Source organism: Ilyonectria robusta (assembly GCF_021365365.1).
Source record: "Ilyonectria robusta strain PMI_751 chromosome Unknown BGZ61scaffold_37, whole genome shotgun sequence".
Lineage (NCBI taxonomy): Eukaryota > Fungi > Ascomycota > Sordariomycetes > Hypocreales > Nectriaceae > Ilyonectria > Ilyonectria robusta.
Window position 1 is genome coordinate 13,321 of NW_025764471.1, and position 26,421 is coordinate 39,741.

General features: G+C 51.3%; 9 protein-coding genes across 9 annotated transcripts; 3 read left to right on the forward strand and 6 right to left on the reverse strand.

The window, feature by feature from the left end:
- Positions 1-441: 441 nt before the first annotated feature.
- BGZ61DRAFT_563902 (uncharacterized protein) lies at positions 442-2,716 on the reverse strand (the record flags this gene model as incomplete). Its single annotated transcript, XM_046255881.1, has 2 exons — positions 442-1,031; positions 2,614-2,716. Coding segments are annotated over 2 exons (693 nt in total), but the record flags the coding sequence as incomplete, so codon positions are not given.
- A 936-nt stretch (positions 2,717-3,652) lies between these two features.
- BGZ61DRAFT_464065 (uncharacterized protein) lies at positions 3,653-4,612 on the reverse strand. The gene is made up of 2 exons (XM_046247466.1): positions 3,801-4,612; positions 3,653-3,733 (listed from the first exon to the last, which is right to left on the reverse strand). The coding sequence occupies exon 1, from the start codon at positions 4,501-4,503 to the stop codon at positions 3,850-3,852; it is 654 nt and encodes a 217-aa protein (XP_046096079.1). The 5' UTR covers positions 4,504-4,612; the 3' UTR covers positions 3,653-3,733; positions 3,801-3,849.
- A 2,868-nt stretch (positions 4,613-7,480) lies between these two features.
- On the forward strand, positions 7,481-8,562 carry BGZ61DRAFT_369396 (uncharacterized protein; the record flags this gene model as incomplete). The annotated part of the gene is made up of 2 exons (XM_046241951.1): positions 7,481-7,916; positions 7,982-8,562. 2 exons carry the CDS (start codon positions 7,481-7,483, stop codon positions 8,560-8,562), a joined length of 1,017 nt encoding a protein of 338 aa, XP_046096080.1.
- Positions 8,563-9,344: 782 nt separating this feature from the next.
- BGZ61DRAFT_563913 (uncharacterized protein) lies at positions 9,345-11,129 on the forward strand (the record flags this gene model as incomplete). The annotated part of the gene is made up of 3 exons (XM_046255882.1): positions 9,345-9,412; positions 9,444-9,983; positions 10,046-11,129. The coding sequence occupies 3 exons, from the start codon at positions 9,345-9,347 to the stop codon at positions 10,923-10,925; spliced, it is 1,488 nt and encodes a 495-aa protein (XP_046096081.1). The 3' UTR covers positions 10,926-11,129.
- Positions 11,130-16,804: 5,675 nt separating this feature from the next.
- Positions 16,805-17,859, forward strand: BGZ61DRAFT_499586 (uncharacterized protein; the record flags this gene model as incomplete). Its single annotated transcript, XM_046251424.1, has 2 exons — positions 16,805-17,056; positions 17,359-17,859. 2 exons carry the CDS (start codon positions 16,805-16,807, stop codon positions 17,857-17,859), a joined length of 753 nt encoding a protein of 250 aa, XP_046096082.1.
- On the reverse strand, positions 17,700-18,782 carry BGZ61DRAFT_150912 (uncharacterized protein). Its single transcript, XM_046237369.1, has 2 exons — positions 17,803-18,782; positions 17,700-17,715 (listed from the first exon to the last, which is right to left on the reverse strand). Exon 1 carries the CDS (start codon positions 18,361-18,363, stop codon positions 17,863-17,865), a length of 501 nt encoding a protein of 166 aa, XP_046096083.1. The 5' UTR covers positions 18,364-18,782; the 3' UTR covers positions 17,700-17,715; positions 17,803-17,862.
- BGZ61DRAFT_539770 (uncharacterized protein) lies at positions 18,734-19,885 on the reverse strand (the record flags this gene model as incomplete). The annotated part of the gene is made up of 2 exons (XM_046254827.1): positions 18,734-19,109; positions 19,458-19,885. The coding sequence occupies 2 exons, from the start codon at positions 19,883-19,885 to the stop codon at positions 18,734-18,736; spliced, it is 804 nt and encodes a 267-aa protein (XP_046096084.1).
- Positions 19,886-23,380: 3,495 nt separating this feature from the next.
- BGZ61DRAFT_539771 (uncharacterized protein) lies at positions 23,381-24,072 on the reverse strand (the record flags this gene model as incomplete). The annotated part of the gene is made up of 2 exons (XM_046254828.1): positions 23,381-23,577; positions 23,931-24,072. 2 exons carry the CDS (start codon positions 24,070-24,072, stop codon positions 23,381-23,383), a joined length of 339 nt encoding a protein of 112 aa, XP_046096085.1.
- A 319-nt stretch (positions 24,073-24,391) lies between these two features.
- On the reverse strand, positions 24,392-25,011 carry BGZ61DRAFT_539772 (uncharacterized protein; the record flags this gene model as incomplete). Its single annotated transcript, XM_046254829.1, has 3 exons — positions 24,392-24,727; positions 24,753-24,893; positions 24,955-25,011. The coding sequence occupies 3 exons, from the start codon at positions 25,009-25,011 to the stop codon at positions 24,392-24,394; spliced, it is 534 nt and encodes a 177-aa protein (XP_046096086.1).
- Positions 25,012-26,421: the final 1,410 nt, after the last annotated feature.

Sequence of the window (26,421 nt, forward strand, 5' to 3'; positions counted from 1 at the left end):
GGACCAAAAGCTGCAAGGACGGCTCGGATTCATGCGAGGCCGGCAGCTCCACCGCAGCCGTGGAAGTCCGATAGTTGCTGGCAACCGCGGAAGCAGAAGGGAGTACGTTTTTTGCCATAAAGATCTGGGGCAACACAACGTAAGAACGCTGAAGATCAATGCCATCATTGACTGGGAATTTGGCAGTTTTTGGCCTGAATGGTTCGAACGGCTTTTTTGGGAGAGACACGCGATGGAGAAGTAGGAAGATGACGTGGAACGGTGCCGTAAGTGACTGGTGGACCACTGTGACGAAGTTATAATGCCAAATTTGGGAGGTGCAACCAAGAATGAGGTCGACTGATACCAAAGAACACAGGCTAGCCAGAGTCCGAAAATGGGCTCTGATCATGTGAATATGCAAATCAGATCCCAAATGTTATTTCTGGTCAAGAAGCTGCTTTAAGCTCCTTTGCCTAAGCGTTTGGATTCAACCTCCGCTATTCTCGGAACACCCAAGGCGCGGAAGAGCCTCAGAGTCTTTGGTTCCTGATAGTAACAAAGCGCCACTCCGCGATTTCTCAGGTACTTGGTGACCATCTGATAAACGTCATCGCCCTCGGATGTGGAAACCTTCACCTCAATCTCCATCAGGTGGTGCGACCGGGCTACAACATCGTCGAACACCGCCTTATATCCTTTGATCCTCAGCTTCCATTTCGTATTTAAGTACGGGCCAAATGCGACAATATCCTTCCAGTCAATACTCCGGTAATGCTCAGCGAAGCGGACTTGTTCATCACTCCAGAGGCTCGTCCCACGTATAGGGGATAGCTTTGCGCAGGTGTAGGAGGTCTTGTCGCCGTAACGATCCCAAACGCAGTCTGCTGTTTCTGGGACATTCGAAACTGCCTTTGGGAAACGGACCTTGATCAAGGAGGTCTCTTGACCCTTCCTGGTTTTCGTCCGGAACATGAGCCCTTGCTGGGCATAAATGGGGCGGTCGGTGTCGTAGTAAGTAATCAGACTTTGCTTATGCGGACCGCGACCCTCTTCATTAAGCTTCTGGAGCAGGATCTGTGGGTTTGGTTCGCAGATCGACCATTGAAGGTGGATTTCATCTTTCCTTTTTCCCAAGGAGGGGAGCGCGAGCAGAATAACGAAAAGGAGTGCTTGACTTCTCATGGTTACCCTCACACTGGAATTCTCCAACGCGAACATGCGAAATACTGCGGAGAGGAGATGAGGAGAGGCATCGTTATCGCCTTTTTAGAGCCCCTCGACAACAGATGTAGATCTTTGATGAGGCGTCCCGACAAGCATGATGCCATTATGTCGTGAATTGTGGTACTGCTGAACTGCTATGCTACGAGTTCGGGCTGCGGAGCTTTCCAAGCAAAGCAGTAAGTCACGCGACAGTTGTGCACCCTCCTTTGAGAACTTAAGGGTCTAAATGTTGCTACGGAGTACACCAAGATAGAGTTTTGGCGTGGCCAACCATCGATGGGCGTGATGTCATCTAAGTTGGCCCATGCAACCTTTACAACTTTGGTATCTAAGTCTGTCGACATAGTGACAAGTCCCAACAGCATTCGTCTTTTACTCTAGAAGGTATGGGAGCTTTGGCTCGCGGAGGCCAATTCATATCTCCACCCCTGGGAGCCAGCGCTGCTGGTCTTGGAGTTGAAGTTCCAGTCAGTGACCTCTGCGCCCTTGCCCGCTGAGGGGTCCCGGTGAGATCGTTGCGGCCGTCCGGAACGCGGTGCGGCTGCCGTGGGTGAACCTGAGTATGGACACCTTCACAGCCCTAGCGGTGCTGTGCATGCTGGAGATGGCGGCTACTAGGAACATGTGCATGAGGGAGGGGGACAGTTTCAGAAAAAGTTGGACATCGCTTGTTCTCCTTCCAGACAGCAATCGCATTTTCTCGGACATCTAATTAGTATTCTAGGTGACGACATGAATACCATCAACAAACATCGGTTTGAAAGTCTACCGGGTTGTTGGGCCTTTTTTTTGGATGTTGGAGGCGTGTTGCGCGTTTGGAGTTTTAACGCCCTCTGCATCGCCATCTCTGGCTGCTTCATCAGAGAAAGGAATGACAGTGACGACGAAATATGATGATTCTGCGACTGCCTCCAATACAACAAGCCCTCCTCGCGTTGGTGCATTATCCAGACTGTTCCACCAGATTGTGATAACTCCCATCATAACCCATAGCTTGAAACAGTCTTGTGGTTCTTGGCTCCTGCTTATGACACAACAAGATGCCCAAGATCCCCCCAAATGACACTTTGGCAACGTTCAGCGAACCGAATTTGCTCGTCAGTCCAGAGCTCCTTTCTACCAGCTAGGAGCGACTGTATCTGACAGGTTAAGGGCGCATCATTGCCGTACCCATCCCAGACGCAAAGGAATCTCTCGGGTGTGTCCGATACTGTTATATTGATATGTGCGTCCTTGTCGCGGAAGAATCCCTCCGGGGCATCCGACGTTCTCGGGTCGAAATGAGCCTTAACGGCGGAAAGCTCCTCGCGGCGTCTCTTGTGCGGAACATGAGCCCGCCTTAGGAATAGGATGGAGGATTGGTGTCGTAGTAAGTGATAGGAGTCTTTTTATACGGCTCGCGAGTACCATTTTCGCCGAGCTTCTGGAGTACAGTCTGGGGATCTGTATCGCATATGGACCATTGCAGGTTGACTTTAATTTGCTTGCCCAGCGGGCAGAGCGCAAATAAGCGAAGGCAAGGAACAGGTGGCGCTGCATGGTTGTTACTGCCAAGGAAATATTGAACTCCGAGAATCGAGAGCGAAGATATTACTGTTGGTTAACCCTAGGCCAAATGGTCAGGTATGTCAGTACATGAATTAGTGTGAACGGTGAAAACTTTATTGAGACATGCCTGCACGTCCTTATGTAACATATCCGTCAGGATCGAGCAATGGGAGGGAGCGATTCCCCTGAAGGTGACCGCCACAGTCTGCGAGCACGCGAGCACGCGACCAAATACCTGATTGGGGTGATTTTAATGACCCCCTATGAGGACCAAAGCTAGATATGTATGCTAGACCATCTGTGAATGACGGATATGTTACGTATGGATGACGTGCATGACATGTTTGTATTGTTATGTGTTTGTGCACAGTTCGTCTTAAAATACTTCTGATGTCACAGCACGCATTATATAAAAGATTATCAGTGATCCATCACCACGCTTGGCGACGGCATTAATTACCGGCACTTACAACCGCCGACGTGGGAGTCGCTATCGGCTCCGGCTCCGGCTCCGACGTGGCCATCAGCAGCGCGGATTTCGTCCTGCTCAACCCTGACCTGCACAGCGTAGTTAACCTGCTGGACTTGTCCCGGGCGGTGTTCCGACGGATCAAGTTCAATTTCGGGTGGGCGCTTGTGTACAACTGCATCGCAGTCCCTGTGGCGACCGGGTGCCTGTACCCTATCGTGAGCCATAGCAGCCATGTACGCCTTGGCCCTGTTTGGGCCAGTCTGGTGATGGCCCTTCGTAGTATCTCTGTTGTGACGAGTTCGTAGGAGTCCGTTGCCTGGAAGCTGGGTCTCCGGCCCGGAACACGGCGAACTAAATCGGACCCACATCGCCACAAAACTCGGGACTGACCTACACCAGATCCCGCGGGCATCCCAAATCAGAACCGGGTGGCCATCCGCGCCGCCGACCTAACAACCCGCGACCTCCTGGTACAGAGACAAGCCGAATGGGCCACAGACATAGGAGCTACCGCAGTCGAGATTAGCAAAAAATGGTTCACACATGTCGTCCCAGAATGCCCACGGAGACTCACCGACACTCTGTGTACTCCCAGAAGCAGGGAGAAGGTTCAGATGAGGTGCTCACGGAAGGAGCTCCGTGACAGTTCTGCCACCATGAAGACTATGGGGAAGATGTGTGAGGCCCTGCGGGATATTCCTGGGATGCTTAGGTTGGTCAGACACCCCTGAAGTACCATCATTACTCACGCCATCCGCGATGCGCAGGCGAATGCGGTGCACAGGTCGTGAGAGCAGAGTCCACAACAACGCAAGATACGTGCCAGGCACTTGCGTCGACACATCCGCTGGCAAGTATTGTATGCTAATGCGGAAAATCCTGACCGTATCGCTAAGATTTAGCGTGCTAGGTACTGTACCGGTACCATTCGTCGCGCTGTAGTCTGCTAGCACTGCAATGATTCGGTCTGGATGTCTCTCAAGCACGGTTTTCAGGTCGGTGAGATTGGCGTGGCTTGGCGGTGAGGTCTCGTTCGTTCCTGTGCGGAAGATAGCCTGAAGTAGGGACAGCTCCCGCACAAGCCGCGACCTCGGGTGTAGAACTGTGAAGATTGGGTCGAAGACTGCGGCAAGGAAGATAGCATCTATAGGATAAGTGGCAGACACCACCATGATGGAGCCGGGGCGCGGCAGGCGCCAGAGCGGCTGTTGCGCCAGCGACCCGGGCTTTACCTTGTCGATCTGCAGGTCAGTCCACCAGACACCTAGGATGGCCATAAGCGTCCATAGGCACAGTTTATTGCCGACTGGGCCGGGGTGAACCCATTGCAGGACCAGGAAGTAGGCGGAGAAGGCAATGATGAAGAGTGGTAGGCGAAACAGGAAGAGAGCAGCACAGAATACGGGCGAGGCGCAAGATTGGGAAGGCTCGGACAAGGAGGACGGCGCAACGGTGGAGTCAGGGCTGACCCTGCTGCTGCCGGCTTGGTTGACTAGGGGAGTTAAAGTTCGATACGATCGCGCTGCTCGGTAAGAACGACGTCGAGGCATTCCCTGGCAGTGTCGTGTTGGGTTGACATGTCGCCGCGAGTGCCAAACTCTTGCGTATAGGGATGTTGTGGAGATGCTTGACGTTGCTGCGGTCGATATTTCCTGCTTAAAACTGCCTAAAGAGCAGACTTAGAAACTTAACAGCCAGACGGGATGTATGAAATGAGAAAATGACTCGGATCAAAGCAGCCCCAGCTTGTTCTCAAGCCTCTGCTTGCCTTTCTCATCATCTGTCTGTGAGGTCATGATGATACCCTCCCTCTTGGGTAGACACACGGTGACTGGAGTTGCCCAACCCGCACTACGATCGCGAATGTCTTCATGCTAACAGCAAGGCTGGCCCCAGCTAATTTCACATGTTCGAATGACGTATGAGGAATAGCATGGGCAAAGAGAAGGCAGCGAACTTAAAGTAACCCTACCTTGGAACTTTCTAGAATCCACCACTATTAAATGTGACCCTCTGGTTCGATGGCCGGCGCTAATGAAGCAGTCTTGCAGCATCAGCCACTTGATAGGCAAGCGGGCGGCCAGTGCTTCTTACATACGAGCAGGCGGCATCCATCATCTGTGTACGTTGTTGGGAATGCCTGCTCAACAATTTGATTGAGTATTGGCGTACCCAGTGAAGTAAATAGTGTGGCCGTAAATAAGACGATATCATATTCAATATCGTATTGCCTGCACGGTATTTTTATACCGTGCAGTGCAAGCAATACCGTAAACCGTGTAATACAGTGCAAGGTCGTTCAAATATCGTATAAATATGATATTAATACCATATTGTACAGTGAAAGTACTGTGTAATACGAGTATACGAACATTATGAGGATCCCGAGCTTTCTACCCTATTTGATGAGTATCAGAACTATATATCGGCCCCAAGAATCAGGGTCAAGGATATATGAAAGTGGTGGCTTGAGGATACACAACAAACGCTCTATCCAAACTTTTCCAAAATGGCGCTCGATCTTTTGTCAATTCCTGCGATGTCTGCTGAGCCAAAACATCTCTTCTCCGATATAAAAACCACCCCTCCAAGATCGCAGGAACAGGTTAGGGATTGATATAATTGAGGCAATTGAGTGCATAAAGTCCTGGTCGAAGACTCACAACTTGGCTTGGGTTGACGACGTTGAGCTTGTCTTGGACACAGCTATCATTGGAGAGGATGAACAGCAGGGGTCTTCTAACATTATACCTGATATTACGAGCAATATATAGTATGCAAGCAATTCAAACTCAAAATGCTCGAATCTGTGGAGTTTTCTTTTGACCTCTAATTCTACTTCATTCTCGCACCTAGGCAATAGGAGTGACGTTGAATTAGTCAATTATGTAGCTTAGCTAAACCCTTACCTAACGCGAGTGAGGTCTAGGAAAACGTTTTTCCGAGCGTTCTTGTTATCTGGCAATAGTATAATCATATATGTTAGCTGTGAATAGCTTCATCTTGTTATGGTCCGCGAGACGATCTTGAACCTCAACCTTACTCAATTTAGTTAGTTTAATGCTTAGGCCATGCGGCTCTTTGCACGCCGTGCGATATGATATTACGATACGATATTGCTTAAATACAGTGTAATACTGTATACCGTGCAGTGTACCGAATTCCTAAACAATCCAGTGCAGTGTGGGGTTGAAAAAATATCGTATACGGTATTTTGCACTATTTACTTCACTGGGCGTACCTCTCCCCACCACATATTTTCCTGGGTGATGCGACATAGTTCAACAAGGGCCATCGCCGGGCAGAGATCATGATCATGGAACAGAAAATCACTAGTTTCTGATAAGGCATTCTCTCGTAGGTTCATTCCGCATCCAGGTGGCGTAGGTGGTTTTCAACCCATGATACCGTCATCGCCATGGCATCCCCGACGGGGCTAATACTTCCAGTTCGTCTATCCATACTGTCTCCTACATCACGCCTGCCCAGCTCAGTTGACCTTCGCAAACTACCTCGCCAAGCACGCCAAGCTCGGGTCGTGCCCAGTCACGATCACAACTCTGATGGATCTCTGACAGAGGGATGTATGAAGTGTGAAACTAAGAGCAATACCGACTGTGCGTCCCCACCCGTGCTTACTGGGGGAACGTTCTTGCAGTTGAGACGACAGTGAAGAGGGAACATGTTGGAGCAAAGTAAAGCTCCACCGCGTTTTGGTGATCCAATTGTCCAAGAACTTCCCGAGACCCTGGTCATGCCTGGAGGGGGCTTGCTTCACTGGCGCTTCTAAAGTAGCAGCAGGTCTGGTCAGTTTGCAAGACGTGGACGGATGCACAGCAAGCTTTTGAAGAGTAAAAGTAAAAAGCAACGCCGGTGCAAAATTAGCGACTCCGGTAGTTGGTCATTCTTGCGTCATAATGTTCTTCGTTTCCTTATTTTAATTCTGACCCAACAGTTTTTGGCTTTCACATGTCATATAGGGGATCTAGGATTTACAAAGAATAGTATAACTTACCGGCCTGCTACACACAGTTCGCGTCACTGGAAACCTCTCTCACTCATTGGCTGGTCTTGATCTCTCGGTACTTCTCCCCGGAACATCACATTTGCTTCTCGTAAATCGTTGTATACTTATTATTCTTACCGAGTCGATTTGCCGGCCAACATTATGCCCCGGACGTTGAACCGGTAAATGGTCCTATCGTCGCCCACATGATTCTTCATTTTCGCGCGCCGCCACTAGATCAGCGTTGCATGATAACGAGCAACATTCGGCGACATGGCGTCCGATCACAGGTCCTTTTGTGCCAGCCTTTGAAGTTGGTCAAGGTTGGTCAAATCACCGAGAGCAGGATATCAAATGTTGTTGCCATGCTTCCACCATCGCTGCAGTCGGGCATGAGTCCGATTCGATTCCTTCGCCGCATCATCAGCCTTGACACCTTACGACCGGGCGTCCTAGTCTCAGAGGCGCCCCCAAAGCCTCGGCCACTCTTAGAGGCCCATGTCCCAACTCTGACCCAGGATCCACTCGTCACTGAGATGCTCCAGCGGAACGATGCTCATCAGGATGCGGATTCGAAGGCCGTGTGCCCGCGACCGATGAGCCGGGTTCTTTACTCGGAGTCGGTCGATGATGACCAGGCTATCAGGGCGGCCTCTGGTGTTCATTGGAAGTTTGCGCGGCAAGGTAAGGCGGATTCCGCGACATGGGCCAAGACTCATATCTATCCTGCTGATCATGTTTCACTCTAGGCACTAGTCTCGTAAAAATCTCCATCGATGGAGGCAAGCCCGCAGTCGCAGAGGAGGATGTTACTTTCGAGCGGAAGGCCTTCATTGATGGTGTGACGTATCTCCTCAAGGCACTTCCCCAGGACCTCGATGTTTGCGAACTGAGGCGGATCCAGTCCGCTCTACCCAAGGATGTTGCCCTTCTGGACCTGGGGGCGGTTCAGCCTGGAGCCGGCTCCACCCAATCCGCTTCTGGTCAGCCGCGATCCATTCTGCACCGCGGTGTCCAGATGACCGTGGTCAACTTGATCTTCGTCCTCAGCTTTCTGCTGCCGTATCTGATGTATCTCCTCCGCTATATAGCACGGATGGAGCGGAAATACAAGGTCTCCGAGACCGTGGTCGGCCATGGGCTCGACTTTGTCAACTCGATTGGGAAACAGAGCGTGTCCCTTACCGAAACCATGTGTCAGATGAACGACGGGAAAGTTGGACAAGCTCTTCTAGAAGCATTCATATGGACGGTTGATGGGGTCGCACAGGGGATATCGGACGGGTTCGGCGAGGGCCTTTCAATCGTGGGGACTAGGAGCACCGTCTGAGCGGACGGGCGCTTCATTATGATATAATGGTCGTGTCTAAAGAAAGTCTACGAATTGATGAAATGCACGAAAGAATTTGTCTGATCCCGGTGCTTGGGATAGGAGATTACCATTTAGTTCTTCGACTTCGAGTAGCAGCATTTGGGATCGAGATCTCCGATTCCATTACTTGCGACTTACAAACCCCTATCTGATTATTCAATGGCCTGAACCTTCCTTCTGTTTGGTACGTTAAAGAGTTCTTCTCCACCAGTCATTCACATGCCAGACACAATTGCGTCTCTGCTGTACAACGGGGAACTTATGTGGAGAACATCGCATCCCTGCAACGGCGCTGATGCGGCAGTCACTTCTTACGGCATTACAGCACCTTAATGCAAGCTCAGAAGCGCCACGTCTGCAGTGAAGACTTGTCATCATGATTCGTCGTTCTCATCTCTCCTATTGCCCTTGATCGTAAACTGGCTTTAACTTTAGCACAAGTGAAGTTTCGTTGTAGTTGAGGGAGGCTTCCCCGCAGAATACCTCTGCCGCCGATGATGTGAGTGGTCAAGAAGTCGGGCGAGGTGGGAGCAACATGCAGGTTTAGCTTGGCGTTGACGCAGTCCTGAATCATCTCCAGCAGTGTAACATGAGCTAAAGTAGAGGAGAACTCGCAAGACATGTGCCGAAGATGTCTATAAACCCCCCTCACCGGTCCTAGATATGCTACGAATGACAAGATAGCAACAAAGTCTTCACTTGACCATTTCCTCTATCAACTTGCAATACTTCACTACAACATGGGTGACATTCGGTTCTCCACTCCTGATTCCTCTTCCCAGGACGGAAGAGTCCTTTCCATCGACCCGTACGCCCTGGTTGAAGCAATTCTGGGGCAGAAAATTGAAAAGCAGGGATTTGCTGGTTCCGATAGCCTCCAATCTGGAATACGATGACCCCGACATGAGACTCGAGCCCCGAGTCTCCTCAGGTGGTGGGAATATTCGCCCCGACTCGCCACCCAAGGATGTTAGAGTCGGTGCTGTAAACCCATACGCACTGGTCGAGGCGCTTCTCAGCCGAAACATTGACACCTATTCGACGAAGTCGGCCCAGATCATCTCCAATGTTCTGCAGACGGACTATGATGAGCTTTTCGACATGAAGCATAACTCAGTGCTTTTCACCGGACTGAGACTTAACGAAAAAGACAGGAAGGCCGAGAAGCTGTCCGAGAAAGACATGAGGATCCTGAATGAGCGGGATCTCATGACTCCCGATTTGTCGGAGGTCAGGAAGCTTGATGACCTCGAGAGGATCGGATTGAAGGATCTGGGCAAAACTCATGTTAAGAGGGCCCGCATGCAGAATGGCAAGCTCCATTTGGTTCTTCATGCTCACTCCTTGGGCAAGACGGTGTCCAACCGCGAGGTGACCATGTCCGTCAACGAACTCGTCAGCCCGTTCAGATGCAAAAGGGACACTGGACACCGCCGAACAGCTCGTGGCGCGACATGTACGACTACTTCTTCCAAACCGTCAACAAGCGTCTCATTGGCGACCTCACCATGTTCCAGATCGGCGAGCGGCGCGAGACCATGCACAACTTCGATGATCCAACTCAAGGCTGCGCCAGCAATAGCTGGCTGATTGCCGCGCTGTTCTCGGTTTTCTGGGCCGATCCTCACATCATCAACCGCGCTACTCGCATTCACCAGGAGAAGAACGAGAAGAAGCGCCTGTCCATCAAATTCCATGACAAGGGCGGTGACAACAACGCCCGCACCGAGACTGTGGAAGTCGACTATGAGATCCCCATCAACAACTCCAACAACATGCCTCTGTATTGCCGTTCCAGCGATGGTGCTGACATTTGGCCTGCGCTGTACGAGAAGGCATTCGCTAAGTGGATCACTGGCAGCTCCTCGGAGCAGCCTGACATTACCCAGACGCATTCTGGTGATCCCATCAAGGCCATGGCACAGATCAATGACCGGGAACCTCACTATTTCAGAACTGAGAACCATTCTGCCCACGACCTCTTGGGACTGGTCCGCTCTAACTGCGTCAACTTCAAGACTATCAATCCGATGGCGGCCTGGACCTACGCCACTGGAAACAACTTTAGGGGCAGCAATATCATTGCCAATCATGCATACTCCATTCTTGGCTACACCATTCTTGGGGACAAGCAATACGTCGTTTTCCGCAACCCATGGGGCGTCACTGAGCCAATTGGGCTGAACAGCTATCCCGGGCTGCTTGAGCGCCTTGACTCTCAGTTGTGGCACCCAGCGTCCTTGCTTGACCACGGTGGCGTCTTCGCCATGGAGCCAGAGGCATTCAAGCACTGTTTCTCCTACATGGGTGTTGCGAAATAAGTCACCCACGACTTATAAGTCAGCAGTTGCACACTTTAAATCAAACTTCTTTGATCAGCTCTCTCTCATGTTTGATTACCGTCTTTTGTGTGATAAACATGGTTCGTTCATTTAGTAAGGCTGATGCAGCTGCTGGTGAAATATTGGAAGGTGGGCAGGTGAGTGCGGCCAGCGAGGTAAATGGGGACTGAGATTTTATCACCGAGACAATGAAAATCGCTTTTATCAACGTGGAAGGGTTGGCACTTGCGACAAAACGCGACTTTATGTGAATGGAAGGGGAAAATGAAAAGGTGAACCAAAAATGTTGGGAGAGGTAAAAAGGCTTTGGAATGAAGATTGTTACGTGTTGAGGATTTTGGGCGGGATCTTTCTCATATCTAGTTTTTAGTCCACCACCTTAGGTAACGTGCATGATAAGCATATGCACCAAACAAGCATGTGCACCACTTTCACTTAACCATGAAGATAAAACATAGCAAAAAAACACAACAAAGCATCTAATCAATTAAAATCAACCACTATGCTCTTCCCCAGATATTGCAACAACTATCTGACATGTTCTTGCGTTATGCCCGGTCTTGCCGCATGTTCCACAATGCCTTTCCTTCAGTCGCGCCGACCCTCCTTGACCACGATTTCTCGACGATTCGGCCACTACCTGCGCATCAACATCCTTCTGTTCAATTGAATCCCTCCCTTCATCTAGAGTCATCTTTCCTCCATTACGGAGGCGTGTCTTTTTTGCTCTGCGCCGCTTACTAAGGGTCTCATTCGCCTGTCGAAGGATCTGGATTTCAGACTTCATTAAAGCCATCTGATGCATTATTGCCCTCGTTCCCTTAGAAAGCGACTCAATCGCTTCAAAAATAGATGTCGGGGAGCTGCTTTGGTGCCTTTCAACTCGTCTTTTGAGGAATTCAGACTGAGAGCTAGCCTCAAGGACGGTCTTTGGGGTCTTTGAGACCCAAGGGTCGGGGAGGCTCGCATCGTCCTCAACAGGTGTCGGAGTCCGTAGCTGCACATCAAGCTTTGATATAACACTTTCCGGGTCTAAAGGAACAAGCCCGGCCCCTCTAAAACCTCCCTTGATATTGTTTTCTGTCATAGCGGCTTGGTGGGCAGCGTAAAAGGCCGGAAAGAACTCGGTCTTTGAAACGTGGGTTATTGAGCATCTGATCAAATGCTCTATTTCCCGACCGTAGGCCTTTTTGAGCGGCCCAAAGCACCCGACGTCAAGAGGCTGGAGTAGATGAGACGAATGAGGTGGCATACAAAGCGTGACGATGTTGTTTTCCTCACAATATGTCTCGAAGTCGGTCGAGTGGTGGCTTTCATGCCCATCGAGGATCAGAAGGCGATGGCGACCATTTGATCGGGTCTTTGTGTGCAGATTAAAGTGCTTAATCCACTCAAGACCCGTCTCGTTGTCAGTCCAGCCATTTTTGGTCGTGGAGATGGCCCAATCGCCCGGGAGGTTGCTTTCTTGGTACCAGCTGGCAAGGTGATATTGGCCCGCAACCACGATGAACGGCTGGATCGCCCAGCCTTCCGCATTGATAGCCTGGATAACTGTAACCCATTCCCGGTTTCCAGGCTGCACTGATTTCGGCCTTCCACGCCTTTCTACGCCTGTAACGACCATTCCGCTTGCGATCATACCCATCATAAAGCCAGTCTCATCAAAGTTGTAGATATCAGCAAGGGTAATACCATATTTCGCGATTGTGTTCGCCACGAGCGAAAACCAATTGCGAATAATAGTCGGATCTTCGCATTTGGCCCTCTGATAGTCGTATTTACGAAAAAATCGCGTCTTGAGGTCTGGGTGTCGCTTGACGAAGTTGGAAGCCCAGCGCTTGCCAACGGGTGACGCGTCGCGGTCAGCGAGTAGTCGATTAGCCATTTCTTCTACACCACGCAGTCGTGGGGGAAATCCTCGCGAATCTAGGTCGAGAATGAACTGAATAATGATTCGTTCCTCTAGATCAGATAGTTTTCGTGATTTAGGGATCCAATCGCCTCGAGAAGGAATGCCATTCTGTCGCCGGCGTAGGGCATAGTAATCGACCTGGTATAACCCTGCGGCGCGCCGGAGGCCCAATGTGGGGTCATTTTGAAGAGCTTGAAGGGCAAGAAGAATATTTGCCTCTTTATTTGACTGTGACATATTTTGTAGTTGAGAAACAATTGATTAGATGGAAAGAGTAGAGATTGAGGGATTTTTGGTGCACATGCTTGTTTGGTGCACATGCTTATCATGCACGTTAGTCGAAAACGTTGATTGCCTTACTCGTTCGTACACCTTGTGCCTCGCTTCTCCATGTATCGTGGGTGTCTGGTTTAAGCACTGCTAAAAGTTCAGGATAGTTAATACAAGCATGCTGAGATTCTGGCTCCTATTTTCTCGGTCAATACTCGTCAAACAGGCATGCCTGGGCTCATCCCAATGTCTTCTTCAAGTTATCTATCAAGTCTGTGTCGCTAGTTGCCTTACATCTTAGGCGTGAATTGGGACGCCGCTTGAACATGCATGCGACACCCTGGTCCCACTAACAGTGACCTTGTCGTGAGAAATTGAAGCGAAGCTCCAACCAGGGGCATGGTTTGCTGCCGCTGTCGCTACTTCCTGGACTGAGACTGTGCAGCAAGACTGTTGATCGATGGAAGCGTGGCATCGGATCGCGAGCCATCAAAATCTTGACTATCATCTCCGTCATCCTGGAAGCTCCAATTATTACTGCGGAGGATGTGAGCCAGCCAATCATATCGATATCCCTGGCCTGTACAGAGTAGAAAGCTCGAGAAGGTTCCGGCTTTCTGATCACGTGCTCAGCTGCCTACACTTTTCGTGGCACCGAATGCATACTCTGACTCACCCCCAGAGATACCTACGAAGCTGACCCAATCCGGCGCATCCAATATGCTTTCAGCGCTTGGATTCATTGCAAGCTTGCTTGCCCACCCTATAGATGCCTCTAAAGTGCACGTATTTGCCGCTGCTTTCAGAACCGGAACTGGAGGGAGACGTGAAATGTCGCAGAAGGCGGCAATAATTACCAACGTGCGGCGTAGGGTGTGAGTTCTCACCGGATTCTGGTACATGATAATCCACTAGACAGGGATACCACAGGCCGAAACCCCCCACCTTGCTCGGCAAGATGTACCTGAACTCGCACTTGCGTAGAGCGGTTGAACCAGCATTAGCTTGATGTGCCATTGCGTCTCCACATCCTATCATTCCCGCTTGAAGTCTTAGGTTGTAACGTTTTAAACGTTTTAGCCTGCCGACACTGAAAAGTCAGTGATGGGATGTGGCATTGTCCTACAGTACCACACATTCTGCGCTCGTGTACTAGCGCTTAGCACGATCGCATCGCCAATGAAGTACGTTGCGTTCGAGCACGCAGGGTCCTATCGTCGTAAAGCAAACTCCTACAGCACTTGCGGCTGCAGCCCCGAGCCGCGCGTAGACCACGACACAGCCCGCCAGCCACGTCCCACCCTTTCGTCTCACTTGGCCTGCGCCGATGGCGTCACGGCACCTCCAGAGCCAATGCCGCGAAAAAGATTGATCTCAGAGATCGAAACTAAACACAATTGATTGGCCATTGGCCCTCGACCCTGAAGTACAGTATGAGAGGCGCCAGCTGCAGCTGCCGAAAGCCCGCCTTGGACAATGGGGCGAAGCCAAAATCTGACGATTGATGGTTGGCAAGCAGCTTTTTGACATGATACCTGGCTTGTTCCTGCCAGTCTTGTCTTTTCCATCAATCTCACAACGCGGCTTCGATATCTTTCAATTTACCTGCATTTTTGTTCATTTGTCGAGCTCATTTGGGATACACCTACTCCTAACTGGCTCCTACAAAACGCCTGACTAGATCCTTAAATGGTCGCCCCGTTTTCTTGAAAGCAGAGCCTCCACCCTGAGTAATTTCCAGCAAGAAGAATAACCTATGAAGCCTGTCTTGGCCTTTGTTGATCTGTTCAGACGTCTTGGCCGCTCCGTTCCCCTACGATGGCAGACATCCATCCTCTGGATGCGGACATCGCGCTTTGCCCTCAATAGCACGACATTTTCTTTACCTTTGGTAGCCATATGCACCTCGCTTCCCGTCTTATGCTCAGCGAAGCGGACTTGTTCATCACTCCAGAGGCTCGTCCCACGTATAAGGGATAGCTTTGCGCAGGTGTAGGAGGTCTTGTCGCCGTAACGATCCCAAACGCAGTCTGCTGTTTCTGGGGCATTCGAAACTGCCTTTGGAAAACGGACCTTGATCAAGGAGGTCTCTTGACCCTGGTTTTCGTCCGGAACATGAGCCCTTGCTGGGCATAAATGGGGCGGTCGGTGTCGTAGTAAGTAATCAGACTTTGCTTATGCGGACCGCGACCCTCTTCATTAAGCTTCTGGAGCACGATCTGTGGGTTTGGTTCGCAGATCGACCATTGAAGGTGGATTTCATCTTTCCCTTTTCCCAAGGAGGGGAGCGTGAGCAGAATAACGAAAAGGAGTGCTTGACTTCTCATGGTTACCCTCACACTGGAATTCTCCAACGCGAACATGCGAAATACTGCGGAGAGGAGATGAGGAGAGGCATCGTTATCGCCTTTTTAGAGCCCCTCGACAACAGATGTAGATCTTTGATGAGGCGTCCCGACAAGCATGATGCCATTATGTCGTGAATTGTGGTACTGCTGAACTGCTATGCTACGAGTTCGGGCTGCGGAGCTTTCCAAGCATAGCAGTAAGTCACGCGACAGTTGTGCACCCTCCTTTGAGAACTTAAGGGTCTAAATGTTGCTACGGTACACCAAGATAGAGTTTTGGCATGGCCAACCATCGATGGGCGTGATGTCATCTAAGTTGGCCTTTTGGTCCCCGTGCAACCTTTACAACTTTGGTATCTAAGTCTGTCGACATAGTGACGAGTCCCAGCAGCATTCGTCTTTTACCTAGAAGGTATGGGAGTTTTGGCTCGCGGAGGCTAATTTATATCTCTACCCCTGGGAGCCAGCGCTACTGGTCTTGGAGTTGAAGTTCCAGGAGAGAAAGTGCTTCTAGAACCCTCCTATTGCAGCAATTGGACCTCCAGGTCCGCCAGGTTATTGGGGCCCCACCAACATCCCACGTAGCAGCACTATATGATTGCCTTTAAGATCTCCTGCGTGCATGGCTCCGCAACGAGCGTACCCAGCTGCTGGGATCCGTTGTGGCTAGCCATGGTCCAAACGCGGTTGGGGTCGCGTTTGTGTCATGGCTTGGCAGGTGTGGAGCTCGGTTTTGGTACCGGTACCGGTACTGTAAATACTTGAGGGATGCTCACTTGTCTGGTGACCACGCAGCACATTACGAGGTATTAGGTGGGGTTACCATGATACGCACTAACGTTAAAGCAGGTTCTGGTGAACGGCCAGGTTGCCTTCGGGAAGCTTCGTCTGCTTCCTCCCAACAACCCCAAGAGCCGATGTGTAGAACACCAATAGCAGCTATGATCAACGCAAGAGAACTAACTAGCGGCAAGCCGCCTTGCAAGGTATGAAACACCGGAACTTTCCACCCGGTACGTAGGTGAAATTGGCTAGTCGTGGGGTACGACGTTGGATCAGAACGGCTCTCCGTCTTCGCCGCCTCCTCCCCATATTTCCCCGGCACCGTAGGTCAGCGGAGGCAGTGATCCCGGTCCTAGGTCTCTCTACCCCGAACCCTTAAGACTAAATACTGTCTCTGTCCCGACCGGGAGGATCATCTCCAAAATTTCTCTCTCTGTGCTAACAATGACATCTGGCTGATACCTAACAGCGGCGACGGTGCAAAGCCTAAATGGCTTCCCTGCCATCGACGCTGATTAACCACCCGAACTCGTCAGTGCAACACCATGGCATCAACCGCAATACCGGCATATTTCGAGCTGAGCTGGGCCATCCTCAGCACCATCGGGCTCAACAACGTCCTCGTCGGCCTCATGGTCGCCGGCATCACGGGCGGGTTCTCGGTCGTCGTCCTCGTGCCGATTGTCGTCTCCGCCGCGTGTGCGCTGGCCAACGGCTTGTGTTACTACGCCTTTTACGCTGACTACCCCGCCGTCAATACGGCTGTCGCTTCCGCGTTCGCGGATCTCGCTTGGCTGGTGAGTGCGACGCTGCGGTCCGGGTAAAGGGAGCCGGCTTTGTTTCCCTCTCCCGTCCTTCCATCTTAATGCAACCCTGCTTCCGTTCCCGTCCTGTCCCGTGCCAATCCTAACTGGCGATGTTGCAATTCGGCTAACGCAATGGCCTGCTCTGTTGAAATGAGCATGTTATGTTGATTGAAGAAAAAAGACTAGCGCTAGCTATGGACAAGAAGGCATCTACATCCTAGCCACCAATGGATCGGAATAGCCATTAATCCGTTAAACCACGGATCTCAACATGCTCGGCCCGCTCCACACAGATTCAAGAAGCTGGACTCTCCTTCTACAGCTACGCGATCCTGGTCCGTATCCTCCGCGGCGTTGAGCGCACCATCTTCATGTCGCTCTTCTGGACGCTGGTTCTCGTCATCACGGCCGTCCGCCTCGGCATCATGGTGGTCCGCGTGCGCTTCATCCTCGACGACAACCACTCCCCATCCCTGCAGCGGACGGTCGACCACCTGCACGTGGGATACTTCACGGCCATCGCGGTGGTCGAATGTGCGAGTGCCGTTTTCCTGCTGAGGACATTCCGTGCGGCGCGCCGCACGTCGGTCACGACCACGCTGGGGCGCGGCGAGCTGTTCCGCTACCTCATGCGCAGCACCGAGATCCGCCTCGCCACGCTGGCCCTCATTGGCGTCATGCGCGCTGTGACGTACTCGTTCCAGAACACGGCGCAGAGCGCAGAGGGGGTGGCGGGCCAGCTGGATCGGTTTGCGTACACGCTGGAGTGTCTGTTTCCCATCGTAATGTTGTAAGTTTTATTCCCCCCCTCCGGGCCCTTTTTTTCTTCTTTTTTCTTTGGAAACACCAACACCAAGAATTACCACCCTATTGACCCCCCAATCAAACAGCATAGACATCCTCGCCTCGCGCCTCGTCTTCGCCCATGAGAGCAGCACGGGAAGCCACAACATTGTCGGCGGCACGGGATCGCAAAGTCGCGGCGCTGCGGCGGTACACCACTCGACGACAACGGCGAGGTCCAGGAAACTGCACCACTCAGCAACGCAGAAAGCCGTCAGCGACCACCACGACGACATCGACATGCTCTCCATGCGGAACGTCGAGCGGAGCGTCGAGGCGTCTGGCGGGGGGAAGCCGTCCAGCGACGGCGCCAGCTCCCAGGAATTCATCATCGACGGGGCCGCGGCCGTTGCGGTCACGAAACAGCACGCATCCGCTGACGAGAGGATTTCGATTATGTACCAGTCTTGCTTCCTAGGAATGGTGCAAGGCAGATAACCCGCAGTGCAGTGCATATGAATACTCTTTTTATCAACTAGTTAGTGCGAACAACGCTTGTCTCTAGACCAGAACCCTCGGGTGTCCCGTTAACGTTGTTGCATCTGATAGGAAGGGTGCATTGAGATGTGTGTAGAAGCTCTTGATTTCTAGCTAACTGAGGGCCGTAAGGACCGTAGTTATAGAAGAAAGATACGATAGTTGATGCCTGAGGCATCGCAGACTAACAGTTCAGCTGGATGTGAATAGCATCACAGCTAAAGTAGCTGAAGCAGCTAAATAGGAAAAAGCAAACAATTCCTCGTATTATGATGACAGCTCCGTCTTTTAGCGGTAACTGCTATAGATAGCAGCTGTTGCTATAGATAGATGTGACAAACGTATCTCCTACGGAGATTCCACATTGACCTCGGTAGGAGAATTCAGAGCAGGAGGCCATTGAACTTCTTGGTCTTGATCAGCACTCATTGGCGCAACGGGGATCCGAGCGGCAATGTGCACTACAGTATCTAGCTGGGCGTAGAAAGCGAATAAGTCCTGAGAAGGAATAGCCATGATCCACATTGCGACTTTGATATATCCACGTAGGCATGCTGCGATAACTTCTGGGTATGAGAGTTTGAGTGGTAATCCATCTGCGTTGCCCTCGGCTTGAAAATCCCTCAGGCCGTCAAGTTCATGGCCCAACACCGCCGGGAAGTCAAAGGAAAATGCCACTGAGCTGCTCTCGCTGTTCGGGCCGCTGGCTTTATCCAAGAGACGGCTGGTTGTTCATAATACAGCGCTATTTTCAAGGTCCAGGGCCAAAGTAACGTGAAGACGGTTGGCCGTCGGGTCCAACGTTTCATATATTTCGCGAAATTTGCCATCCAGCAGGAACAAAACGCTTACAGCCTGCATGGCTGGGCGTTCGGCTTGAATGTGATGACATAGTGCCTGGTCTGGTTGGAAGTATGCTTTCGAGACCGATCGACTCCAGAGTCGCGGACTAAAATCATGACGAGAGACATATCTTGCCACATCATTTATGGCCGATTGAATATTTTGGTTGTCTGCATTGGGAAAGCGCACCCAGATCAAAGCTTCCAGTCCCATTGTCCAGGCTACTGACGGATCGCGTTTGTAGAGAAACGACTGGGCGCTTCCGTCTAGCTGCAGAATAGCGAGAAACACAGAGGCAAGTTCTGTTCGATTCATCCAGACTTTGATGTTCGAATTGCGCAAGCCGAGATGACAATGAGTGACTGAAAGCCTGGTCTCATTTTGCTGTGCTCGAACCTCCATAAATTCATAAATGCGAGGACGGTTAATGCCCAGCTCTGTCATGACGCTTTCATTAGGGTCCAAGTCGAGAATTTCCTCGCCTTCCTTGAATTTCCACACCACGGAATAATTGCCGCTCTCCGTACTGTCATCGCTGGGATACGTCATATACTTTGGCATTCCAGCTTCTTCGGGAATGCCGAGAAAGTACCGGGCTTGATCGTTTGGCTTCGGAATATAGCCCAGTGACAGGAAGAGCAAGGTTGTGGCCGTCATGGTGTCATTTGCCAGCTCTTCCAATTTCCTCATATGCGCCGGGGTATGCATACGGAAAGAGACACGAAGTGGAAGCCCTTCTTGATCCTCATGATCTGCAGGAGGGACGGCAATCATCATGCCACTTAAACCGAACAGTCGATCCGATCTAAAGCCGAGTCGGCTAATTCCAGGTTCGGTCCTTTCTCCATTGAATAAGCCACGATCGACTCGGTTCGCATACCGATCGAGGAGTCCAATAAGGAGGAGCCATGAACGGTGTACGGGGAGTAGTGATTCCTTCCGGTCATTTCCAAGCCGGCCTCTTGTTATAGGTGCAATGTCATACGCACGTAGTATGTTGAGAAAATTAACCCAGCCAGTCTCCGATCGGCCCTCAACCCTGCTTCCGCGAGGCTCACGAAATATGAAGCTCATTTAGCGGCTCCATTTTCGAGCCACACATGATCATACGAGGTTCCTTCCACAGAATCGGTTCCAGCTATCCTATATATTTAACATGACAAAGATGGACGGGCAGCATCTCCTTCCTAGCTTTGGGCCCTACGATCCACATCCAGCCATGATCGGGTCGGTTGGCTGGCGAGGGCGCCAGCCACATTCGTCCATTCGTGCTCCTAGCCAAGACACCAGCGAGCCTGTCGAGACAAAATTGAACCAGATGACTTGCGGGCCATGAGCTCGCGGATGACAAGCGAGGATGTTGAAGCGTTGGAGCGTGAAATACACACTGAACTGCGCCGGTCAGTGAAGACTATGGGATCTGCCGTGAACGTTAGATGTGTCCGAGGGTGGCCATCTTGGGAACTGCTCACTGACGTTTGTTCCTGCGGATCTAGGCATGCGAAGGCGTTGCAGGACTCGCTACTCCTCATCTTTAACCGCGTCGAGGTAGTTAAGAAGGGACATGAGAAGCTAGACAGCAACAAGTTGCTGCAGAAATATATTGGAGATTTGACTAGCATGCGCTAGAACATGGCTTCGGGCAGCTACGAGAAGTACTGGACCTTTCGTGGGAAGTTTTTGTCGTTCTCCCGAGACCGACACGCAACAACAGCTGTAACCCGACTTTGAACTTGGTTCCAGCAACTGGAACAAAATGTTTGGCCATTGGATTTCTGTTGGTGCGTTTTGCGGTCTCCAGACGTTCTTGGGTCCGGCCACGAGCCAGCGCACATCTTACATTCAACTCCAGAACTGGCTGTTCTATTCCTGCTACCTCTAGAACTAGCTAGTCCCTGCTGCCTTCAGAAATGGATGCGCATCATCACATCCATGCAGCGTCCAAAACTGGCTACTCCATTCCTTTAACATTTAAAACGGCTCTTTGTCATCCAAACATAGCCTCCAAGAGTGGCTGCTTCCTACCCAATTCCTGCTACCTCTGGAAGTGCTACCCCACCCAAACGATCCATTCTTCTGCCAGAAACGGTTCCCCTCTGTAGTGTGGGTTTAAGTTAGATTCTTTGCATCCGCGGCATCTCATTGACGCAAGGCGCGTTCGCCTTCGTGCTTTGACGTACTATAAAGGCCGGGTGGGGGAACCGAGCGTATAGCCATCCAAGGCATAAAGAATAGCGATGTATATTGGATTTCACCGCTGTCAGAGTAAAGGCGCAAAATGTCATGTCAATAAGCTGGGGAACAAGGGTTAGTGTGAGATGTCGGGTGTCTCCGGTCGGGGATCGAGGACAACTGCCTTCTGTCCAATCTCATTCTGGCAAGCCAGTGGCACCACTTCAAGCAGGCTTTGCAGCAATGTGCCAGACTTTCTCGTCTGCGACTCAGCAACGATAGATTTGAGGGATTGGAAAAGAGCAAGCTTGAGGATGGATCGGCGTTGATTGATTGAGGAGGACCTCCCGATAAGCGCCACACAAATGTACCTTATTCTAAACAAGGTGGCCGATGCAAAGCAACGATGGTCGCACACGACACAGATGTTAGGCCGCTCTCTTGTGACCAGGACACATTCGCCGGCGTTGAAGACTCCAATCATGATGTTGCAGCCACACTATCTTACCCGTCACTATTGCTCGAATACAAGAGCCGAGTCATACCTCTGGACTCGATCAGTAACGAATAGAATGAACTGGTACGATGAATTGGACCAGTGCAGGCAGGGTAGTAAACCAGTACGGAGTAGACCAGTTCAAAGCGGAGCGGTTTGTATGGCCTTACGCCACACCCGTTGCACCCAATCCCAGCAGCCGTAATCGCACTTGGGGCGTATGAGTTTGTCCTGAGACTGGCTAGTACATGGATGGTACCTGTACCATAGAGGGTGATCTAGAGCATCAAAGTAAATAAACCGTGTCTAACTCTGCAAAGGTGCGTCTTTCATGACGCTATTTGGCGAACGGCTTGTTGTCAGATACGTCAGAGGCGAAAGTTGCCACCTATTGCCACCTATTGCCACAAGGCTTAGCAATCAGCTTCTAGTTGATTCTATACAGAAGAAAAAGGGTATATAAAGCTTGCCCTGAAACCTCAAGACATAGGACGGAGAACAGACAATTTTTTTTCACCCTAATATTTGACACTTGTATTCTAGAACCATACTGAAAGTTGCTTCCGGAGGCATGATTAGAGACGTATGCGATCAGCCCGAATGATGAGCACGACATGATGAGCAGCCCTTTTGGGCTGGTAGCTCTTGGTATACTGCCATGAACCTGAACGTAAATGGTGCTATCTGGTGCCCTGTTAGACCTGAATTCGAGGACAGCCGGGATGAAGCGCTTCGAAGATGTTCACGGGACAGAGTTAGAGTTTTGCAAGCATTCAAGCCCTAGGGGCTACATGAGAATCTTGAGTAGATTCGTCGTCACCCGTTATACTGTGATGTCACCGGGGTCGGTGGCTCGTAGGTCCCTCAGGCAGCAGTGAAAACGTGGTGGACAGATCTAGTCTGTCCGCCATCAGCACGACGAGCCAGAGCAGGATAAACGATGTTATGTTCGATAGTCGGGAACCTGGTCCCTAAAGTAGGGTCTGGTAATTGAGACAGTTTTTGAAATGGTTCACTGTGTGGAAGGAGAATACTGGGGATATTATACACATGATACAACACCGCTACGAGGATATCCTAGGGAAGCAACAGGGAGACGAGTTGAGGCTTCTGCTCAACATGTATGCGGCTGGTAGGGTGTGCTACTTGTGGAAGGATAGCAGGTCCCAACGCCTCTTAGAGATGACTGGAGAGTTGGGAGCGGGATTGATTAATGACCTCAGGAAAAGACTGGATTGAGAGTGGTGGGGAATCTTGTTGCAACGAAAGGACGCCTACAAGGTGTTTGTTGTCACGATCCTCAGTCATCTTCGCCAGTGTGACGGGAACGCATCATCTCATTGCAGGTACCCAGAGGCCTGTTGGCGTGACACCCTGCTGTTGCAGGTAGGGCTGGCGCTACATGAGGAGAAATGCGTGCAAGTCAAGCTAACTCTCTGTGGAAGGCGGCTGTTTATGCAGCTAAATGTTGGCGAACCGAGGAATCAAGTGAGCACCGTACCCAAAGCCGCCAGAGTGGCATAGAAAAACTTGGTCTGCCCCGTAATAATCATGCGCCCGCGGCCAGCAAACTGGAAGTTCGCCGCTGTAGTCCCTGCGTAAATCTTGCCGGTGAGATTCCGGACGTGGACGCCGTCTCCACAACCAGCGTACACGCGACCCTTGGAATCGGTATGGACGCCTGCCACACATATGAATTAGCCAATTGCATAGACCACGACATCAGGTCAGACCCCAAGAAGAAGGAAAAATAACGAACCATCTGGAATAAAAGATGCGACATAAGCGAAAGTCTTGCGATTCTGTCAGGTGCCGTCTTTGTTCACGTCAAACTGATAGCTACATTTTGTTAGGGTTGTCCACATGAAACGAGTCTGGAGATGGCGACACAGAGGCCGGGGAAGACAGGTTATGGCCGTAGAATCCGAGGGCGATTCCCGTGTCCGTAACGTATGCGCGATTCCCGTCGGGGGGAAGGTGATTCCTGATGATTGTAAGTTGCGCCATGATTTCTAATTGTAAGTTGAGACTTACCGTTTGGTAGCGTGAAGTCATCAGCAACCACAGTCACGGCACTTGTGGTGAAGTTGTACCGGTATACTTGGTTACGTAGCCCTGGGGCGGGGCGGAAGTCCTGGAGGAAACCATAGAGTATCCGTGAAGTAGAGGTCACCATTACGGGGATGGACGACCACATCATTGAGCGAGTTGAACTGTCTGCCGAAGTAATTGTTCAGGAGGACTTCTCTTGGGTCAACCTCGGAACTTTGTTCACGTGTAGGCGGTGAGCCAGGCTGTGTGACGCTTACTGGTCGTATTATAAGGCGCCTGCAGGTTCATCAGATAGAGCGTCGACTGAGGTCCCAACCATAGGGAAGACAGAGAAGAGAGATTGAAATATAGTAGAGTAGCAAGAAAGCCTAGAAATAAGGGAAAGAGGTATATGTGTCTAAACACGTGTCGTCAACTCGGTCTATCTCAACCAAAGTCCTTGTCTACTGGTTGATCTTATCGTTGACCTTCTGCGTCGCCTCAGCCTTCTTGGCGCTGACGAAGCTGCTGAGCCAACTTAGCGTCTCGTTGCTAACGAGGAGAATTGTCGTGAAGACCGCCTTGCCGTGGGCGACCAGGTCGGCGACCAAGCCGGCCTGCTCGTTCTTATTATACTCGGTGGAGTAGACCTGGAGAACATGGTCCTTTCCCTTGAGGCCCTTGGTGTATGGCAGCAGGATGAGACCCTTGGCTTCGTTGTAGAGTTCGCTGGTGGGCTTCTTGACTATGGGGAAACGCTCATCGATGCGATTGAGGGTGTTGTCGCCGAGCTCATCGGCCTTTTGGACGTAGGGCGAGACGTACTCGATGGGCTTGGCGAACCAGGGCAGGCAGGACGGGGGCGGCGAAGGTCTTATAGGCAGAGTTGCCGAGCTGAATAGACTTTTGGCCGTACTCGTCGGCCTTCTGATCGCCGTCCTTGAAGACGGGGTAGTTCAGGAGGTGCTGGAGCGCGGTTAGCTGGCGGGTGCTTGGGGATTGAGCTAGAAGTGCTGATAAGACGTACCTTGATGAAGGTGGAGCCGTGTGTCGGGATGTCGCCTTTAACTTGCGCAGGGGCCATTTTGAAAGCTTAGGGGATATGTGAGGTGGCCGGAAGAGGCGGGAGATGGGAGTCGTAAGCTTCGTGGGTTAGGTGAGGAAGGTGTCCGGTCGCATGACGATAGGATGATGGGAAGGATGTATAAGCGGGAGGTTCGATCGGCCACAAGTCAGATACCTTGGGTAGTCAGGTGAGTTAAGACAATGTGATGAGAGCCAGGAAAGATCAGTGTGAGCCTATAAGAAGCTGACAGAAGAAGGCTGAAGCGTGTGGGAGGGCAATGCGAGGAGGTGTAGATGGATGGGGAGCTGGGAGTTGGTAGCTGGGAACCGGGAGCTAAATGGGTAACACAAGCGACCGGGTTTTGTTGAAAACGCCACAGTTTGACCGGCTGCGCGTGCCAGCAAGAAAATCTATTATCACAGAATCATGTTTGGTATTTTTTAGTTTTAGCATGTGCATGTGTTTCTCTTGTCGCTTGTGAGAGCGCAAGCTTTCTGCGGCGATAGGTGATCGCTGGATGGTGGTGGGATGCAGTTGGGCCGCCGTGAGGCGGCGTGGGTCCCCCCTCAGCCACACCATTCCAGGGCTGTTTTCTGGCTCTGAAGCAGTAATGCTCCTTGTTGATCTGGCATGTGGTTCCCATCCTCTCTCCTCCTCTGCCTCTCACTCCCACTGCTGGAAGACCGATCATCCTTAAGAGCCGCCATCTCTTGGCGGAAAGCGGAGATGAGCTGGCCACTGACTTTGGAGTGTGTTCGATTTAGGTGATTGAACTTCTTTTGAGGGTCCCGCGGCGATGTCGGCGAGTGAATTATTAGACTCTCAACTCTCAAGTGAAGGGGGGTTGGTATCTACAGCATCTCCTTAGTTGCTGGTCATCATTTCGTCGCCGAGTGCAGGGTACTGCAGAGCCACTTCAGTGGCTGCCAGCACTTCGACTGAAATTGGTACCTGCTGGGGGTTGAAGGGCTGGCTCTGGGGTCACTCGCTAAAGGCGGTTGGGTTGTAGTGCGGAGCATGTGAGCCAACAATGCCTCCATACCTTCACTCCTAACACCCTCGTGACCCTCGCCCTCCGATAGGTCGCTCTAAGCTGAGAAGGTGGAAAGCCGACTTAAATGTCAAATACAGCAGCAAGACACCACTCTACCTACATAGCGGCATGGGCATCGAGCAACTGTCGAGGTAAGTTGGTGAAAGGGGCAGCCGATGTTAGAGCCAAAGATCGAGATGGAAAGACGGCTCCCCGGGGAATGCGTCACCGCCGCTGTAGTTGCCGTTCTCTTTGCTTGTACTCCTATTGTGACTTGAAGTGTAAGGGGTTAGCTTTAATCTCGGCTAACCCCTCGGCATTCCCATCCTTCGTATAATAGCCTTTCACCATCTCGCCGAAGGCTGCGAAACCACCATCGTCATCTTCAAGCCCCT

What these genes read in the sequence shown, in the direction of transcription:
- BGZ61DRAFT_150912 (XM_046237369.1), bottom strand. Translation starts at nt 18,363, where the DNA reads ATGCACTGCACTGCGGGTTATCTGCCTTGCACCATTCCTAGGAAGCAA.
- BGZ61DRAFT_464065 (XM_046247466.1), bottom strand. Translation starts at nt 4,503, where the DNA reads ATGGCCATCCTAGGTGTCTGGTGGACTGACCTGCAGATCGACAAGGTA.